Below are 20,553 nucleotides of genomic sequence, written 5' to 3' on the forward strand. Positions count from 1 at the left end.
AAGGTGGAAGGGTAGGAGAGGAAAGGAGAGAAGAGGAAATAGAAGAGGGAACAGTGGAAAACGGAGAAGGAAGAGGAGGAGGAGGAAACTCACAGATAGAAGTGGAGGAGTAAGAGAGGAAAGGAAGGAAGGAGAGGAAATGAGTGAAAGGGGAAGGCGGGGAGAAGTGCGAGGAGGTGGAAGGGGAGATAAGGGTCGAGGGAACAGTAATAGAAGGGGGAGGAGGGGAGTAGGGAAAAGGGAAAGGAAGGGGAGAAGGGGAGGTCAACACACAAACAGGGGAGTGAGGACAAGGGAGAAGTTATAAACAGAGTTACCATCAAGGTCCTCTCTCTCTCTCTCTCTCTCTCTCTCTCTCTCTCTCTCTCTCTCTCTCTCTCTCTCCTATTTACAATGTTTCTTTTTTTGTTATTTTTACTCATTCATGTTTGTTCGTCTGTCTTTAAGTCTGTGTTTATGTCTGTTTCCCTTCCTCTCTCTCTCTCTCTCTCTCTCTCTCTCTCTCTTGACTAACGAAGGCGAAATATTATTGATAGGAGCAAAATCACGTAAGTAAAAAGTATACGTGAAAAAATATGTAAAAAAAAGTGCGGATGCAAAACGTAAGAAAATTGTAGATGCAAAAAAAATGAATAAACGTGTAAATGCAAAAACGTAAAAAAAAAATTAAAAAAAAAGTGTTGGAAAGGAAGAGATTACTGAAAAACATAAGATTTCTTAAAGCACCAATCTTCCGGTTTAACATTTTTTTTTCTTCTTCGTTTTCTTTCTCTTTCTTTCAGTTCGCGAGAAAAAATAAATAAAGCTTCAGAACATTTCACTTCCACATCATTAAAGAAAAAAAAAAAAGAGATACAGAAAAGAAGAAAGCAGCAAAATGAAAACTACCTCGTCTGCAGCTGAAGACAAAACGTAAAAAAAAAAAAAAAAAAAAAATCAAACCACACCTTTATTAATTCCTGAAAAAAATAAATAAATAGGACTCCAGGAAATGAGGACGTTCGCTTGCTCGCTGTTACAAACCGTGGCAGAAGACAGGTTGAAAAAGCGACGTAACAAAGAAACATGAAAAACGAGAGACAAAAACAACCACGACTTCTCTGGCTTATCAATTATCATCAGTTTCTCCTCCTCCTCCTCTTCTTCCTCCTGGTCATAATCTTCTTCCATTCACCTCTCCTATTCTACTTTCTCTACCTCCCCCCTCTCTTCATTCTCATTCCCCTCTCCTCCGTCAACCCCTTTCTCTTCACTACCCCAATCCCCTTCATCTTCCTCCTCCACACCCCTTCTTCCCTTCTCATTATTTCTCTACCTCCTTCCTCTTCTCATCATTCTCTCTCTACTCCCTTCCTTCTCTTCTCAACCTCCTCTTCTATCACCCTCTTTCACTCTTCTCTTTTTTCCTTTACCTCCTCCCTCTCCTAACCTCCTCTTACATCAATCCTTTACACTCTTCCTCTTTCTCCTTCACCTCATCCTCCTCTTACATCACCCCCTTTCACTCTCATCTCTTTCTCCTCCACTTCCTCCTCCTCCTTCTCCTCCATCCCTCACTCACTGGTTTATCGCGTGGGCTTCTGTGGCAAATCCCGAAGACCCTCGCGTCCGTCTGAAAGCGACACCCGCGCCGGCGTCAGATTGAGAAACGAGAGCACTAAGACAGCCCAAGCCCTACCCTCCCTCCCTCCCTCCCCGGCCCTCAACGACGCCCACTGCAGCTCCTTTCGCCCCATCCTAACCTAATCTCCAGGCTCCGTGATGCAGTGGAGACCTGTGTGCTTGCGTCTGATTGCCGTACCCGTACGTGATACACAGAAGCGTTGAATGATGTGCGTGTTGGCTTGAGTTGCGTTTGATAGGTTAAGTTTTCCTTCTCTGACGCTTCAATCCCCGTTCTAACCTCCCAGCTCCGTGATACAATGAAAACGAGTCTGATTTGCGAGCTTGATACACCACTACGTCGAATCACGTGCGTGTTGGTATGAATTGCGTTTGATGTGCTGGTGTTCCCCTTTTCTCTTTCTGCTAAGCTGCGTCGCCTGTAAATCTTAGCGTCTTGGCAGCACTGTGGGGCTTCCGAGGGAGGGAGGGGCGAGGGAGGAGCCGCAGCGTCATAGGAATAGTAATAATGCTTAAGGAGAGATCAGGTAACCGAGTCCCTAGCAGTGAAGCCCGTTATGGGTGTTACCTGGCGGGGCTACCTACCTGTCCCTTGCGCTCTCTCTCTCTCTCTCTCTCTCTCTCTCTCTCTCTCTCTCTGATTAAAGGCAAGCCATTCCATATGGACTACGGTGTCAGTGTGGTTTGAATATATAATTACATGTACTAGTGAACTCTCTCTCTCTCTCTCTCTCTCTCTCTCTCTCTCTCTCTCTCTCTCTCTCTCTCTCTCTCTCTACTATTATAATGTTTCTTTTTTAGTTTTACTTTCATGTTTGTTTTCTCTCTCTCTCTCTCTCTCTCTCTCTCTCTCTCTCTCTCTCTCTCTCACGGAGCCAATTACAACCCCATTTTTCTGTTATACATTAAAACAAAAGCAAGATAATGGGCGCCGCGGACCATAAACATTACCCGCACAAAACACACACGCGCGTATAAACCTTCCGTCTCATAAACCCTGATGGGCGGCGATCGACAGCCCGAATAAAGCAATCAGAATGCGGGAATAATTAATTAGGTGCCCCGGCCTGCTAATATATCGTCACCGACACGCGGGGATCATTAATGAGAATCAGGCAGGTATAAAAATCACGCTCCGATGAATATATTGATCGGAGCCCCTACTGTTCAACCCCTCCAAGCCCTTTACTCCCTCCTCCCTCCCTCCCTTCCTCCCCGTACGCCTCGTCAACCACACACACACACACGCCCCCAGGGTCACTTCCTCTCCCTCCTCCCCTGACAGCGCGGTTAATATCTGGGGGGCCAAATTTTCTATGGTGGGAATATTACAGCACTTCAATATTAATGGGAAGGGCGATGTCCATAGCTCTCTCTCTCTCTCTCTCTCTCTCTCTCTCTCTCTCTCTCTCTCTCTCTCTCTCTCTGATTATGGGCCATGATGTCTACGTGATCTGAATTTGTAATCTCTCTCTCTCTCTCTCTCTCTCTCTCTCTACCCACGTATCACATCACAAAGTCTTTCCCAGAAGACAAAAAGAGGAACTACAGAATAAAAATCTTACACTCGCATTTCCCGAAGGAATAATGACAAACAAAAATAATGTCATGAATGCGCTCATCTTGTCTAATCTTCTCTTTCCTTGAAGCTCATTTTGCTGTTTTCTGGCATATTTTAATCTCCTCTTTAAAGCTTTTTTTTCTTTCATTTCCTTGCTGTTTTACAAGTTTATCTCTACCTGCCTCATGTAGTGAAGGTAACCCTGAATGCTACACCTTATGACAATATATATCTTTCATTACATGCTAACAAATATTATGCCTCTGCAATCCTTACCGTGAAGTTCATACTTTAACCCCTTGACTGCGTATTTCCTACAGTCAGACCTCACCAAACTACAGGAATGGAACAAAAAGTGGCTGCTACAATACAATGAAGAGAAATTTAAAGTCCTGCACCTTGGGAGGGGATATCCAGCACACCAATACCACATGTGAAACACTCCACTATCCACCACAGAGGCAGAGAAAGACCTGGGACTGTATGTTACCAGGTTACTAGGGAAGGCCAAATCCGTGTCAATCGCAGCGGATGGGTTAAGAGATACCTCCGGACCCCTTACTACCACTTGCAGTATAGCTATACATGAAGTAAATTTTGTTCACTCCACAACTACTATGTTTAGATAGTTAGCCAGGTAATTTTCTTTATTTAAAATATCAATGAATGTGCACTGGATATAACTTCCCCATGCTGGTACCTCTGATGCAGTGACAGCATGCCTATATAGCTATGAATCCCACTGGCCTGGACAGTCAGTACACAGCCCACCCAGCTATTCTCCCTCCCTTTCAGGCTTGTCAGTAAATGGGTACCTGGGGAAACAGGGGAAAGGTAAACTATGGTAACCCAGGTGTCACACGTGCCCTGTGTCACAGTGGAATGGATCTTTACCCACCACAGGCTCAAGGACAAATGGTGTGGAGATGAGCATGAAGGCCATGCACAGCTATAGCATGCCCCCACCCACCCCTCCACACAACTTTTCCTCTACCTTTATACTTCAGTTTTGTCAAAAAAAAAAGAAGAAAAAAAATCAAGAGGTTGGGTGATGTAATATTTCACTCCATACTTATTGTATGAAAGTTATGCAGCATTAACAGTAAATTCTTTTTTTTCTCCTGGAACCTGAGGCCATTATTTTAGCACCCAGTAAAATGGTAAAAAGGTGAACTGAATTACTTAATCAGATGATCCTCTCCTTAGCACAACTAGGTATTAATAGCCATTTCTCTGTATTTTTTCAGTCATGTAATTCACTGACTGACTGACTGCATAATATTTACCAAACATTGTAAAACATAGTAAATCAGCATCCCTCTAAATGCTTGAGGGGGACGGCAAGACACACCAGTTGAGAGGAAAATGTTTACTTCACCACCAGTCTGTCTAAGGTCATCCACATCATACCAATAAATAGATATTATATACAATAACAATATATGACCATATGAATAAACATAAATACTTACTCAAGCCATAACAGAATTCTACACAAACTGTGCAAATACTATGCTTGTGCCAAAGTGAAGATGTGAGGTTAAAAACCCTGCCAATTTAACAATATAAAAAAGTGAAAAAATTATAGATAGATGGATAGATGGGCAGATACTATATGTATGTGTATATATATATATATATATATATATATATATATATATATATATATATATATATATATATATATATATATATATATATATATATATATATATATATATATATATATATATACTTTTTCTCCCATAGGCACTGTAGGGTTGAATCTTGAGAAACACATCTGCCAACTAAATGAGCCACACTGCTTTAAACATAACATTCAAATACTGTCTTCCAGACCTAGACAAATTCTGTGCCCACACCATCCCTTAATACCTGCTGTGCCACACCTCACTGTGGATCTGAGGTCAGTATCCTCCTCTTTTATATTTTTGTAAAGCAATCTGTCTTCCATTTCGCTGTGAGAAGTACTCTCACTACTCTTATGTGAGTTATGTCATCTTTCAGGTCTCCCGAATATTGATGGCAGGGATTCTTACCATCATTTTTATTCTCTTTTCTTTCAAGTGGCCGCACCATCTCAGCACACCTTCCTCAATTTGCTTGCTACATGACCTCTGCATCCCATTATCACATTCCTGCCTGTTTATGCAAAGCATATCACTGCTTGAGGCACCATCTGTCACAGGACAGAGTTGACCCACATTTGCCTGTAACATACCCCTTAAGGGTAATTTCCCACATGCACTTTCTTCCATCTTTGTGCCCATCACTATCATCTTGGCTTAATCTTGTTCATCTTCAAGTCTCTCTTCTTCATTGCTGGTTTCCAGTTTCCAAACATTAATTGCAACTCTTCCTTTGCCTCAGATGTAAATGGAACATCAGATCTGCACACAACAGTTCCCACAGGTCTCTTCTCCTGCACTCCTTTGTGGCCTCCTCCATCACCACAATGACCCACAAGGGACTTAGAGCAGACCCCTGATGCACTTCAACACCAATTCCAAATCTTTGGATATTCCTTCAGTAACTCTCACTCCTGAGACACAATCAGTATTCAGCAAGAGAACTGATGATATATTAATGGAATATATTTTCTAATACAGTTGGGGAAATGAAATTGGAATGGAACATGTCACAAGAATCAAATCTGGAAGCATTGCTTATGAGACAGTTTTCATTTTTTTAGCTTCCCTTCTTCTTACTTATACTATCACTTCCTCTTAAACTCCAGGTCTGCTATAAGGGCAAGGTGGTCTGAAGGAATGGTGATGCTGGGCAGGAACTCGTGCTGGGTCACCTCCTCGTGGCTGGGCAGCTCCACCACCTGTGGACAGAAGGAGCTCAGCTCTTGGCAAATGCTTTGCCTTTTTCTTAGCTATTTTTTGCATGGTCTTACAAGACTTGCCATTATCATCATTAAATGGAAAAATTAAGCAAATAAAAGCCATACATGCACTATCAAAATCATTAAGTGATGCAGGTAAGTGGTTAAGACAGAGCTATTACGTAGATCTCATGATTCACTGATGAAAAAAACTTTGTCATTCCCCAGAGCATCTTTTACATAATAGACCAATCATCCAGATATCTAAAGGAACTATTTAAAGCAGGTGATACTAATACTATTAACAGTGCAGTGCTTATAATATTATGTGAATGCTTTGGGGAGGTAGAGAAATAAAGTAGCTTGGTTGGAAAAGTGAAGCTATGAAAACTAATTCTTAAAAGCAACTAAGATGCACAAAAGCAATCTTTACTAAGTTGCAAACACAAGAAGCCACAACAACAGGCATTACTTTCAAGCAGTTTGTTAGATCATTTTCTTTTAAGCTCTTCAATAGGAATATACGTAGTGCATGCATGTGTGTGCAAGTTGTTGTTGTTGTTGTTTTTTACATTGTTGTGTTACACGAAAATGAGCGACACTCACAGGGTCCTACCTCTGTCTTCATCGGTCACACTTGAGTTTTGAATGTTTTAAAGTTTTGGACTGGATGATCTCCCTGTCCAGGTCATTCCACAGTTCAGGGTATTAAATGGAAAGCTATATTTCTTGATATCCTTCAAGCACCTTTTCTTCTTCAGTTTCTTTCCATGTTGTCTTGTTGCTCCCCAAGCCAATACAAACAGATCTTCTGTATCAATTTTGCCTACGGCCATCATTGCCCTGAAGACTGCATTAAAGTCACCTCTCTCTCCTCTTTCTTTTAAGGATCACAGCCACAATTTTTCCAATGTTTTTTGTAGCTACAGTTAATTTGTCAGATTAGGGAACATCTTTGTGCTGCTCTTTATATTTTCTGAATCTTACATTTTCTTTTTCCTTTGGAGATCATACTGCTGCTGAATATTCCAAACTTAGACAAATCAAAGCCCCTATTAATTTCTTCATTATCTCCATGTCCATGCAGTGATATACCATTCCTGTTTGGCAACTGTATATAGGCCTATCCTTATGGGGAGGCAGTAGCTGAGTGGTCAGTGACTAGGCATGGTGTCCTGGAGGACCTGCGTTCCAGTCCCACGCAGAGCTACAAGCGGACAATTTCCAGCCATCGCCGAATGGCTGAAGACTACCCACATAGTGTCCAGAAGACCACCTACAAACCCGGACTCTAGATAAACTTTAAAGAGGATCAAAGATGAGCTCGGAAGGGGCAGCATAAAGCAAGCAAGATTGCATCTCTACAAAACACAAGCCTGCGCCATGATGGGCTGGGGCCGACCAGCAGGCTCCATCAAGAAGTCCTACTGATGCTATAGGCTGAATGTAAATAAAAATATAAAAAAAAAATTTAAATGTGCTTTTTGGGTGAAACTTTTTTTTGTAAGCAAATGAGAAGCATAAAAGCAGCAACAACCAATTGATTAATACCAAACTCCCCAAAGATGCAGCACTCCACCCAAAATATGCACAAAATTGAGGTCTTCATATGCATAGCAAAGACAGATGCCATGTAACACACCACTCATACAATGCACAGTAACAAAACAAAGCAGCAAATCACCAGTATAAAAAAAATAAGCATGACATGCACCACAAAGCAAAGGCTATCACAACTGTCTGGGTCCAAGAGACATCACTTAATTCGATTAAAGTGTGATGGCAGCCACTATGTCACCGAGACTTTCTTTCACAATCATTTGTTTCCCTATCTTTTGTTGTTCAAAACCCACTCCAAATTGTGTAGGAACACAGCAGAGAGATGATGAAGTTGGTTATTATTATACTGATCATGACAGCTTCCAAATATGTTTGTCCCTTACAGGTAATGCAAAAATTGGGGGCATACACTAAGTTGTGTGTGGCCTTAGTGCTCATCTCTACCAATTCAGCATATAAACCTGTGGTTGGTTAGAACATAATATCTCATTTGTCCAGTGTGACATCTAAGTTACCACAGTATTGACTAGCCTAAGGGGAGTGGGTGGGTGGATTGCAAGTCACCTGCCAAGGTTGAGATTGAACCCAGGTCAGAAGACTCATAGCTAGGTGTGCTAACCACTACAACATTCACCCTTGCAGAACTCTAAATAGATGGTATAAGGAAAAGAAAAGTAGGTAGAAGTAAGTGGTCTTGAGAGAAAAATTGCTATGGTCAGAGTCACTCAGCGGACAGAAAACCATGTGCTGTGGGTCACTTCTACATGGCCATACACATTTTGAAAGTGTTCCAAAGGCCTTAACATCAGCCAAAGCAATGCATCATGACTCACACTCAACAAGTATCATGAAACAGCAAGCGAGAAAATGCAAATAAAACAAACTTCAAATATGGATAAAATATTTGCCTAAAAAGCTTCTAAGAAGCCAAAAGAGAGGGCAGGAGCCAACAACTGTCATCACTTTAATAGTAGACCATTTCCTAGGAAAATCATGGCTAGAAATTCTGGAAGTCTACATGTGAAAAGCTTCACTCAGAAGAGAAATTAATTTCCAGTAAGATCAGCCAAAGCAAATCAAAAAGCACTAACACCTAATAATGCACCACCACACAAATGTGTTTAATTTTACTAGACACTACAAGCATGCAAAATAATATATGGATTTGTTAAGTTTGTTTAGGAGAAATTTTCATGTCTTTTGTGATTTCTCTAAATGCCTTGATTTTAATTCTGGCTTCAAATCTGATATGATCTTTTTCCATATTTAAGAAATAAAATATTCAAATTAAAATAACATAAGATAAACAAATCAATATACATTAAAAAGATGCAAAGTGAGGTGACCTACAGCTGAGGTACACAAGAAAAAATATCCATCTTTAATTATAAAGCAAACTACAAACAATATTGAAAACATTGAAGTTATAGCATGTACACATAGCATCTCATAGCCACTAAATGGAGAAAAAAATACTTAAGCTTGAGAGAATATAAAAAGTAACAGAAAAGAAAGGCAAAAAGGCAGAGTCCCACCTGCTTGACTGAGAAGTGGTCAGTCTGGTAGAAGATGTAGTCCAGGCAGCCATAGAAGCCCTTGGTGAAGTTGGTGTAGGGCGGACAGCCACACGCACTGGCCAGCTCAAGGTCGTGGCTGAAGTTGACGTCAGATACACACTCATCTTCCTCTGGGCAAGACAAGAGTGGGTAATCACCAAGCCATTCATCAAGGTTCTCTCTCTCTCTCTCTCTCTCTCTCTCTCTCTCTCTCTCTCTCTCTCTCTCTCTCTCTCTCTCTCTCTCTCTCTCTATCTATCCAAGTCCTATGTTCCTAAATATAAATTTCAATAAGAAAATAAGAAAACGGAAAACTATTAAGGAAATCCCTAAAAGATACAATTAATTCCTAAAAGATTTTTAAAAGATACAATTAAGTAACTGATTATGTCTTTAAAGAAAGATAAAGCCTTTTTAAGAAAACATCATAATGCAGTATATACCTATGAACAGGAAAAATATTAACCACATGCAGGTGGGTAACATTAATATAAGGAAAGATGTATACAGGTACATATCAAAGCAAACCATTACTAAGAAAATTGATAAACGTAATGAAAAAAAATATTAAAGTACAGAATCACAATGGCTTACTCTCTGCCCAGTCTATGTCATCAAAGCCGGCCATCTGGGAGGTCATGAGACGGTACACCTCAAACTCTGGCGTGCTGTTGAAGTCCCCCGTGAAGATCAACGACACCTGCTTGCTGGGGTACTGTTGAAAATGGGCAGAAAATGCCTAAATATTGCATTTTTTCTGTGGATTTTGTTCACAGTTCACATTTACCACACCACACACTTATACCTCATGCCTTGTTGCTGCTGCTTACCTTGATCTGGTAGAGACCCATCACCTGCCGCAGGATCTGGAGGCCTAGGCCGGCCTGTAGGAGGCGAATGTGGTCTGCCTCAGGCCTGAAATAGAGGTGAGTGCCGCCCACCACCACCAGCTGGTGGGGGTCCTCCACACTCTCCAGCACGCTCACCTGCAGCACAGAAGCATCTCAAGTTTTTGTCTTTCTACAGTGCTACAAGGGTTGCTTCATTTCTGTCTACAGTCAAAACCTTAAATAATCCAGAAATGTTGTCTTCATACACACCTGCAGGACAGTGAAACGGTTGACGATCTTTTCCTTGAGGACCTCAGAGGCCTGTACCTTTTCCCATATTTCAGAAAACATGACATTAGTCTGCAGTTCCTCACTCAGGATGAAGCGCTGGTTTTCAAGGAGTCTGGAGAGAAAGAACGTAATACTGCAAATGATAGTAACATTGATTTATAAGTATATTTTGGATCTACTGCAATTTAGAGAGACTAAGTAATACAAAAATTACTTCTATCCTTGTTTTTTTACTTCCACATAAGTACATTTCTTTTTACATCCATCTCTAGTTTTTCCATCACCTTTTCTTACTTCCAGCTTCATTATTTACTTCTTCCTCTATCTTTTATATTTACTTCACCACCATCCTTTTCACTTACACAGTTTTTTTTACTTCCACCTTTATTATTGTTACATCTCCATTCTTTTTTCACTTTCACCTCCATTAATTTTTTACTTTGCCTCCATTTTTTCTTCAATTAAATCTCCAATTTTCTCTCTTCAGTAAAAAAAAGCAAAACAATCTAACAAAACTTAACCAACATGACAAGCAATATGCATTCCTGGAACACAGTCTTCTGATTATAATGTGAGTACATTAAAGTTTTAAAGACCAATTGGAAACAAAAGCTGAAAACAAAAGAAACTTTCATATAAAAGCTACATTTTTCATTCTTTTGTTTGTATGAACTTCCAGCAGACATGCAATCAAGTCCTCTTATAAGCTACACTTACCTCAGTTTGCTCTGCCTGTAGAAGAGTGCCACTCCTTCAGTGACTGATCCACCCTTGCCTGTGTAGATGCCCTCCAGGCCCTCACCTCTGAGTGCAGGCTGGAGGTCACGCATAAATACCTTTTCATCCACCTCTTGTAGGCAGACAACATCCCCATTATAACCTGTGGTGGAGACAGGAGGGACTGTCTAATAGGTCCAGACTTTAATACTTAGGTTGAATCAGAATTTGTGATACCAAGAGAGATAAACAAATAAACTATATGCACAGTTCAAGAAAGAAACTGTTATAAGTTCTGAAAAGTCAAGTATAATGTGAAGGCAAAATTATGATCACTGTGCTCAAGAAGATGAGAAGTTGTCTAAGAAGCAGATTTTTACATTTGTTAGGCAGAAAGGGTTTACAGGCCCCCTGCTGTGACTGTTTCACTATGTCAGCCTGTGGAATATTTGCTTTGTTTAGCTTTATTTGTCCTGTGAAAATTTCTGAAGTACCAAACAACACCTTGTGATTTATCTTAGAATACCATGCAAAACACCATTTCCTTGGAAATTAGGGCACCAGTTCTGTTCATCTCTAAAAATATGCAAGTTTGAGCAGCAACAAGGCTGTCCAGAAAATAGACTATCATTTATCTTAGCATAACAACAAAAATGTCCTTTCATTGAATATGAAGGAATTAGGTGCATGAAAAGGAGCTCTTTCAGAAGAGTGTATCAAGAGGCACTGTGTATTGCTTACCTAATTCTCACTGATCTACAAAGAAGTGTTTACGAAAGGTAAAACAATAATATTGAATAACAAAAAACTCATTCCTACTGCATACCTGAGATTTCTTTGAGGAGGAGTTGCTTTCGATAATCCATGTCAAGGGCGTAGGAGGGGCAGGTGGGGAAGAGATTGCTTCGGGCAAACTCACCGTCAGCGTACTGGTCAGCCAAGATGTTGTAAGAGATCACCCGCAGACTGAACATGGAATGATGCAAGGAGAAACATATTAATCATAACAATACAGCTCTTATATTTCCACTGTATATAAGATCCTAATACAACTTTTTTATATATATTTTAGTTGTTGTGGAAAGGTTTCAGTACAAAACTTTACCAATACCAGTACAGGCTAAGGACAACTCCCATAGTCCATTTCATTCTGTCTGTCCACTCACAAACGTAGATGCGGCACCTGTGCATTGTTAGTTCATGATTGTGTGAAGATCAACTTTATATATTCAGTGATAAATTTGAATGTTTGTGTATACTAAAAACCCTGAAGTCCTTTTATGTGTACCGCAAATGAGCCAATTTGCATCGATAATTTACCATACAAGCGAAAGAACAATTTGTATATCAAATAGTACAGTCTGATCATACTCAAATGATTCATAGCCTTTCAGATGTCATATTCATTTTCTTTGCATAAAAGGTTGAGTGCACCTTGACTTTTAATACCATACCAAGGGTGACTAAAGTAACAAACATCAAAGGAGAGTCATACATACCAGTTTGGTCCAGCCAGGTTCTTGGTGACTGCGTGACGCCTCTGAAAAGGACACTCTCCAGGGCCGGCTGACACTAGCACAGCAGACGTCATCTCAGTGTCCTCCCCTACCCGCTCCCCCCGCCGAGGCTTCACTAACACCTGAGATGAACACAAATCCTTATTTCAGCACATGTGGCATGGTTAAGTATAGAGTTACTGTAGTACACATATTACTTCATGTACGTATAGATCCCGAAGTAAATACTGGGGAGGCAGAGGGTGGGTGGTTTGCATGCGGGCGTGGTGAGCCCATGGACCTAGGTTTGAGTCCCACCAAAACACACTGATATTTTTTTTATGGGGACAGACTAAGCATCTAATACAGCCAATGTCAACAAGATGAGAAAACAATTACAACAGGCAAATGAACTGAAGTTGCTAACCCATGGTTGCACTGCACATATTCTAAATGTTTGGCTCATGATCTGGATATTGGTAACATTGAAGAACATATGACTCATGAAAAATGCTTTAGAAACAATCACTCTGCCTCAGCAAGATATGGTCAGAAAGGTGGTCAGTGTCTTGTTCTGCTCCAGGACACTGGACGGACCACGTGTGGCTAATGGAATATATATATATATATATATATATATATATATATATATATATATATATATATATATATATATATATATATATATATATATATATATATATATATATATATTTAGAAGAAAAAAAATCAAACATAAATCTTGATTTCAATCAATGATTTAAAAAAAAAATGACTTAAATCTTTACTTAATTCAACTTGATTTAAATCAAACAACCCTGGTGCTAAATAATCCTTAATGGATAGAAAATGTCTCCAACACAGCAAGAACAAAATTGACCAAAGTTTAGAACATCTTCCAACAGTTCTTACCTTTAACAACCTTCCCACGTCATCATTGCCGGTGAAACACGTGTATCCCGTCCCCATCTCCAACCACTTGATCTTCCCCATCTGTGCTCTGGCCTCCTCGTCACTACTAAACTTTATGTCACTCTTGTACCAAGTGAACAAACTGTCCTCCGCTTTGCCATTAGCCACCTCAATCTTGTTTGGGTAGACGGGGAACCCTGCCATGACGTTCTTAGGCAGCTCTAACGTCTGAACTATTGGAGGGTTCACATCTAGGATGTACGCCTGCTCCCCTATGTCAAGGTAATGCTGGCTTGCCTGGGCCACGAAACACTCAAAGCAGCTCATGTCCTTGCTCACGCTGACGCCCCCTTCATGAGTCTTTATATCTATGGGCACTACGGAGGCAGGTTCCTCATTCTTCTTTTTCTTCTTATTCAGGACCTTCTGGATGTTGCTGCTGATGCGCGTCAACACGCTGCTCAGGTCTTCCTCCGTGGAGCGCTTCAGGTTGAACGTCCTGTCAATATTTGAGTGCCGGACCCTGAAGGAGAGCCCCACCGAGCCGGCCTCTTCGTCGTGCGTCACCACCACCCTCCTGTCCTCCATGTCGTACAGCCGCCGCAGCTCGGGGGAATATAGGCGAAGGTGAGGCAGGCGAGGGAACAGGTACAGGGAAAGCCGCGGTAGCCGAGGCAACACGTGCAGAGGAAGTCCCCGGAGCCGCATTGTTGACGTCGCTTAGTGCCCGAGTCGCGGAGGGACTCGTATCGTTGACAGATTGTCGTATTTTTCGATTTATTACCCAAACTATTACAAAAGCGAAAATAACTAACGGTTCAGCAATAAGTTTAAATGAATGCCGTTAGTTTGGGTCTGAAACCGATATGCAATGTTCTGAGTATGACTCACTGGCGTGTCGGGGCGATTCTCTGCCGCGGCCAACCAATAATACTTACGTCAGACTCAGCGGCGTCAAATCGAGCAACAAACCGCGTGTAACAGCGACGTAAAAGCGACTCGTGTCATCACGGTGTGGCGACCACCAATCGTTCCTGTGCCAGCGCTGGCACACCAGTGATTTGTGGTCGCCATGCCGTGACGGCATGCAAGGTAGCAGGAATGTGGCTTTCCATAATATGTTGTGTCTCCCCGAAGGGGTAACAGGTAGAGTGATGGCCACATGTGGGGAGGATCCGCGTCTGCTCTCCACAGTCGCTCGTGTGAAAGGTTCGCTTCAGAACAATGGAAACCTATATATTATATAGGTTACTCTACTTGTTACCCCTTCGGGGAGACACAACAGAATCACCGGAGATCGAGAATCCCACCGCTGCCACCAGTGAGACGCCCCGAATTTCCTCTTTACTATACTCCCACACGGCCTCTGCGTGTAACGAAACACGAGAAATTAATCCAGACAAGGAAAGTTTTTTTGCCGGTGCCGGGGATCGAACCCGCGACAAGCAAGACGCAGAGGCGGGAGGCCCCGGCAGAGCCACCCCTTAGGGCTCTTTCTCACGACGCCACCGTATGTTTTCAATGATTCAAATGTAACTCTTTAGACTGGATAAACTGAAGAGGCGTTACTTTCCCGCGGCTAACCTTCCGTATGCAGGCGACTTGATCTGCGGCGTCCCTCAGTCGAGCTACAAACCGCGTGTTCACAGCCGTGACGTACACCGTGCACGAAACGGCCGGTGTGGAGGTATAGTAATCCCATTTGAAACCGCCCGATGGGGTGTCGGCCGGAGGGGTTCTCCTTCCGGACCACGCTGCTACATCTCTCCAATTGTCGGATTTGAGCCAGGGTGTGAAGTGGACCCACCATTTGCCTAACTTTATTCTCTCCTCATCCTCCTCTCTCTCTCTCTCTGCTTATAAGACAACATATATTCAAACTATTTTAATATATATATATATATATATATATATATATATATATATATATATATATATATATATATATATATATATATATATATATATATATATATATATTCTGTTATCTTTACCATTCACTACCTTTCTTCAACAGCTAAAATGAAGGGAATTTTCCACACAATTAATTACATATCGCACTTGTTTTAAGAAAATTGCTTCTGCCATTTACCGAAATATTTAAATAATCAGTCCCGCCTGTAATGCTTCAGCATAATATTTGAACCTATAACTAGAGATTTATCTTTTTAATAAAACTGATTGCTTCTGTATACATCAGGACTTACTAGCATAGAAAAACAAATTTTTCCTCAAGTGAAGGTTGCAATCAAAACAAAACAACTTAAGTCATTTTATTATTCTGCGAGATCTTCCTATCAGAACAACAAAGGGAATTCCTCATACAGGTTCGCAGTCATAAAAGGTTAGTAATAACATACACTTTGCTCATTTGGTCCTTTCAAGCAGCCCTGTAAGCTTCCCCCCCTGCAAACAAGGAAATAAAATGGGCACTGCATTCCAAATTAAGGCGCAGCAGCAACTCAACAGGGGATGGAAAACAAACAGATCCTTACTCTGCAGCCAAGGACAGTGCTGGGGGCCTTAAGGGTATCCATACTGGTGCTGGAGAACAAGGCAGTGCAGTACAATGCCACAGAGGCCTGTAAGCAGAATCCAGAGCGGCAGCAGCACATGATAGGAGGATATATTAGCACTGGGGTTCTCCAGCTTGAGGCAAAGAGCCACCATGAAGGCCATCTTGAGCACCACCACTGACAGTGGCCACACCCTCTGCAGCAAGCCAGATGCTCGCTGCCTCAGGGTGCGGTGGTGCGTGCCTCCTGCCCCCGAGACAGCTGCTCTGCACTCATTTATCATATGGATGCTTATATACACTAGTAAAATAGCATCATAAAACCACATGGGAATGAACACAATAAACCAATTCCATTTGGTGCGCAGGTCCAGCCGCAGTGCCAACAGGATCAGGAACACAAGCAGCAGGAACCAAGTGAAAAGTGCCCGGTGCAGCATTGCCATGGCTGCCCTTCCTTCACCCACCCTTGACTTCAAGCCCTCTCTGCCTGAACCCTTGATTCACCTGCTGAATCCCTTGCCTTTATGTGAGGCAGCAAGTGTTGTTCCATTGATACACATTCTAGACCACTGATTACTGTCCTCACTTAGTTATTATAAAATGACCTTCTTCAATACTCTTCAATGTATAATTATTTATATATTTCCTGAACCTTCAGGTGATATCACACAGAAATAAAAGTAGTTACTGACCCACAGTTTGCTTCATTTCATTCCCAGTCAAACAAGACTTGCCCTTTATTCATTTTTGATAAAGCCAATGCGTGAAAACAGGAATCCAAACACAGGAAGCAGTCGCTGTTTCTTCAGGCTCTCCACTTGCGAGACAGAACTATCCTGCTGCAATGCTTGTCTTCCCGCTTATCCCAGGAGCACAGCCCTGTCCGGGTGTACCGCGCTGCTCCCACGTTGACACTCTGATTAACATATATGATTTGAATATTATAGAGTGATGTTTTGGTCTTGCTTTATAATTACTGATTCAACCAACAAGATACAAAATTTATATAATTTGATTCCTGAGAAGCAACATTTAAATGAATGCTCAGAGAACTTCAATATTTATAAATGCAATGAAATGAATCCACAGTTATTATGTTATTCCCAAATGCCTTGCTTTCATGCAGATCATCAACTCAAACTTAGTTAAATGTATAACAGTTACAAATGCTTTGTTTCATGCCTCTTTAAATGGGTTGTTAAACTTGTTAGACTATATTATGCAAACTGTCAGAGTAGTAAGAGGCAACCTCATTATCATTTGCTATATACCCACAGTGTCTAACAGAGCAATGCACACTGAACAAACATGCACTACAGCCATGCTACAATTCAATGTATACATTTGTTCTAAACATCTTTGTTAGCAGATGGCACTTTCCATATCTAAAATTATATTGAGAGTTGGGGTTGTGGGTAGAGGCAAGGCAGCTGATGAGGCAGGTGGGTGACCTTAGATGCATGATGAAGGCAAGGCAGAGTGTGGTGAGGATCATTCCCATCACCTAGTGCTTCTCGCTGCAGTCAAATGTTGGCAAAGTTGCATAACATGCCTTCTTGCATTAGGTATATCATTAAGAATAATGAACTAAGATTTTATTGGAAGCAGCAGTAGAAGTAGGAGGAAAGGCACCAAGGAAGAGACAGTAAATTAACAAAGGAAACAGATCTCAAAAAGATGCACAAATATAAAGAAAGCAAGAACTAAAAGGGATGAGGTAGAGTTGGCAGAACTGAAAAAGCTTAAAAAGGGCAGGTTATCAATATATGAAAATTTAACATGGATAATATTAAAGAAATCCTACAGAAAGGGAAAAGCATAAAAAACAACCAAGACAAAACAGAGTACTGGTAGACATCAGATGTTTGCTCTAAAACATGCAAATGTCAATCATAAAAACTATGGAAGAGGTAGTCAGGCTTGCAGAAATGTTCCACATCAAATTGCCAGTGATCAGTGTGTGCAGAATCAAACTATTCCCAGGAAAAAGTAAGCTTGGCTTACCTGAAGTGCTGAGCAGTGACTCATGAGGAGGGTGAGGTCCTGTGGGGTAAGCCAGGCCCCGCACCCCTCCAGCACAACCTCCTCCAGCACAGGGAGGTGTTTTTCTAGCCGGAAAAAAGGGGAGGCCAACACCACCACACGGTTCTGAAAAAAGAGACCCAAGACTTAGAATTTCATCAAGGTTATGGTAGAGGAGAAGCCAAAATATTGACATTTCTGATGACATAAGCTACAGTATTGTTTTTAAGTTTAAAAAGGAGAATATATTTTAAAATAACTGGGTGACACAATAATAAGATTGAAGAAAAGTAAGTTAACAACTGAAAAAAGGGTTACACACTTGTGGTAAATTAAAGAGAGCTGAGCCACACAGGGAGAGCTTCTTGAGAGAGGCAGGAAGGGTGGAAAACTTGGTTGTAGAAGCGTCAATGTAGCAGCGGTGGAGATTCAGTTCCTGAAGGTGCGGACAACGTCGCTTCAGGCTGGTGAGGAAGGCTTCTGATATGCACTTAGAACCTGATGAATGAAGAAAAGGTAAGGCATCCCCTTCAGGATATGAGCCAAATATATACAGTGAGCACAGAAGTGAGAATTATTGTTTAGGCAACTCATGGTGCGGATAAGCAAACATTTTTTTTTTTAATTCATCTGTAATAGAGTACAAAACTGTTAAAGGTACTGGAATAAATACAATATCTTGCCCAACAAATAAGTGACCAACACATTTATGTACAAATGAATGAAAATGGCAGCAATATCTAAATATTAAAAACAATCAAAGCTTATCAATAAGGCATACCTTTTCTTGAGGTTTGTAAGCTGTGGATGAACTTGCCTTTAGGATGCAACCTGCTGCTGGGCCGCACAAAGCCAGTGATGGAGATGGTGAGGGTGTGAGGGCCCAGGAACCTCACAAACTTATGAAGGAACTGAAGGCTCAGTGGTGCCCTCCCAAAGTCTACGTGTCGCCAGAGGGAGAGGTCACCCACCAGTCGTGCAAGCCGGGGGTGAACACTGCCAAGTGGATGAGTCGATTATGAATTCCAGTCCAGACTAGATCAATTTCTTGTATGTTTCATGACACAGATGTTGTGTTTAAACCCCCCAAAATAGATGATACAGTAACTGATCACAACTGCTTTGATATATATTATGAAATGGTTTGTGTGAGTGATGATTTTTTCTCATTTTTCTGGCTTGGAGGGACCACTAAGAAACATGATCCCCGCTGCTAAAGGGTTAAATAAAGAGGGGAATATAGAGATTAGCATAACCTCCTCTGCCACAATTGATGACAATGGCAGAACATGAAGGATGTCACATGAATTTATTGTAAACAAAACTAAATTTAACCTAATCTAACCTAATGTGCATAATTATCCCACATATTTATCAGAAACAATTAAATTAAATAACTATAAAAAAACTAAATCTGACCTAATCAAACAACATGTAACCTAATATAACCTGCCCCCCCCTAACCCTCCCCATGCCAGGCCACCAGAATGACATTACAAACAAATGCATCAAGGATTAGTTTTCATATGCTAACATCATCATATTGTTGACAGCAGAGCGGGGCCTGAAACCTCATCAATGCTAAACAGTAAATGGTAAAATGCTAGACGGCAATCATAAACTTTACACGTCAATATTAGAAGTTTCGGACAATTTACAGTTTCACCCAACCAACGATTTTCTTACGTGGCTCATGTCTTTCTGGTGATAGATGTAATGAATAGCACGATTTTGTACCTCATTTCCGTCACAAATGTCGGAGAATATGGAGACGAGTGTAATCTTTGCCGTCACTGACATCACAAGAACATAAGAATCACAAGAAACAAACTAACACAATGTCAGTATCAATCTCTTGGGTGATGGCCATGTCTATGTCAACAGTAGCTAAATAAACATCTCTGTGTGTAGGCAAAATCTCACCTGGACAACGTATAGAGGTCGACGGGGCCCAGGAACCAGAACACCCTCAGCAGCACACTCTCGGGCAGCTCTAGCAGGCTCACGCTGGACATCTTATAACACCTCCAGGGGCATAATTACCTCCCCGCCTCCTCCTGATGGACACTAGGACACGGCCAGACACACAGCCATCCTGCCGTGTCCAAGGCTCGTACTGTTCAAAAAGCCTCTGGATGGGATGTTCAGGACTGTTCTTATGATCGTATGTTTTTATGGGGCTAGTTTTAGGATCCCATGAACTGTTTTGTGCCCTCAGTGATGGCTTTTACCCGCCTTCTGCGCCTTCAACGGGAAAAATATCAATGAAAATGGGGGCTATAAAAAAAATTGTTAGATTTCATGGACTGTTTTGTGCCCCCAGTGATGGTTTTTACTCGCCTTCTGCGCCTTCAACGGGAGAACTAGTAATGAAAATGTGGTTAATCTTCCTTGTGGCCTTTGGAAATTGATGTGGTGGGAGCTGGGGAGGTTTAGCGGCCATTTAAACCCCCAGCAGGACCTTTAAATTTAATGGAGGACGTAAACACTAAACAACTCCCAGGTACTGTTGACTGGTAGTGTTTTCTTCCCTTCTTACATATTTTAGTGTGAATATTTAAGCACTTCAGTTACTTTCTGCTGTTTTAATATATCCCTGGAGTTTTAGAAAGGCTCGGTCACCACCACATTAACTTA

At 41.4% G+C, this 20,553-nt stretch overlaps 2 protein-coding genes across 3 annotated transcripts; both read right to left on the reverse strand.

Moving 5' to 3' along the window:
* Positions 1-4,220: 4,220 nt before the first annotated feature.
* Positions 4,221-14,323, reverse strand: LOC126983882 (2',5'-phosphodiesterase 12-like). Its single transcript, XM_050837038.1, has 9 exons — positions 13,377-14,323; positions 12,468-12,607; positions 11,795-11,934; positions 10,969-11,131; positions 10,231-10,363; positions 9,961-10,116; positions 9,725-9,845; positions 9,110-9,261; positions 4,221-6,014 (listed from the first exon to the last, which is right to left on the reverse strand). Exons 1-9 carry the CDS (start codon positions 14,082-14,084, stop codon positions 5,901-5,903), a joined length of 1,827 nt encoding a protein of 608 aa, XP_050692995.1. The 5' UTR covers positions 14,085-14,323; the 3' UTR covers positions 4,221-5,900.
* A 2,259-nt stretch (positions 14,324-16,582) lies between these two features.
* On the reverse strand, positions 16,583-20,440 carry LOC126983885 (F-box/LRR-repeat protein 12-like). 2 transcript variants are annotated; one of them, XM_050837048.1, is made up of 5 exons: positions 19,840-20,440; positions 18,698-18,912; positions 18,239-18,414; positions 17,899-18,042; positions 16,583-16,810 (listed from the first exon to the last, which is right to left on the reverse strand). In XM_050837048.1, the coding sequence occupies exons 1-5, from the start codon at positions 19,929-19,931 to the stop codon at positions 16,700-16,702; spliced, it is 738 nt and encodes a 245-aa protein (XP_050693005.1). In that variant the 5' UTR covers positions 19,932-20,440; the 3' UTR covers positions 16,583-16,699. The 2 variants fall into 2 exon arrangements, with proteins under 2 accessions (XP_050693005.1, XP_050693006.1); XM_050837049.1 differs by having other exon boundaries at positions 18,734-18,912; positions 19,840-20,439.
* Positions 20,441-20,553: the final 113 nt, after the last annotated feature.

The sequence above is a fragment of the Eriocheir sinensis genome, chromosome 55 (assembly GCF_024679095.1).
Source record: "Eriocheir sinensis breed Jianghai 21 chromosome 55, ASM2467909v1, whole genome shotgun sequence".
Taxonomy (NCBI): Eukaryota; Metazoa; Arthropoda; class Malacostraca; order Decapoda; family Varunidae; genus Eriocheir; species Eriocheir sinensis.

Excerpts from the sequence above, each read along its gene's own strand:
- LOC126983882 (XM_050837038.1), bottom strand. The coding sequence starts at position 14,084 with ATGCGGCTCCGGGGACTTCCTCTGCACGTGTTGCCTCGGCTACCGCGG. Across the intron at positions 11,935-12,467 it reads AACCTGGCTGGACCAAACTG|TCTGCGGGTGATCTCTTACA; the intron begins GTATGTATGACT and ends TTCCATGTTCAG. Across the intron at positions 11,132-11,794 it reads CCTCCTCAAAGAAATCTCAG|GTTATAATGGGGATGTTGTC; the intron begins GTATGCAGTAGG and ends TCTCCACCACAG.
- LOC126983885 (XM_050837048.1), bottom strand. The coding sequence starts at position 19,931 with ATGTCCAGCGTGAGCCTGCTAGAGCTGCCCGAGAGTGTGCTGCTGAGG. Across the intron at positions 18,415-18,697 it reads CTTACAAACCTCAAGAAAAG|GTTCTAAGTGCATATCAGAA; the intron begins GTATGCCTTATT and ends TTCATTCATCAG. Across the intron at positions 18,043-18,238 it reads CTCTCTTTAATTTACCACAA|AACCGTGTGGTGGTGTTGGC; the intron begins GTGTGTAACCCT and ends CTCTTTTTTCAG.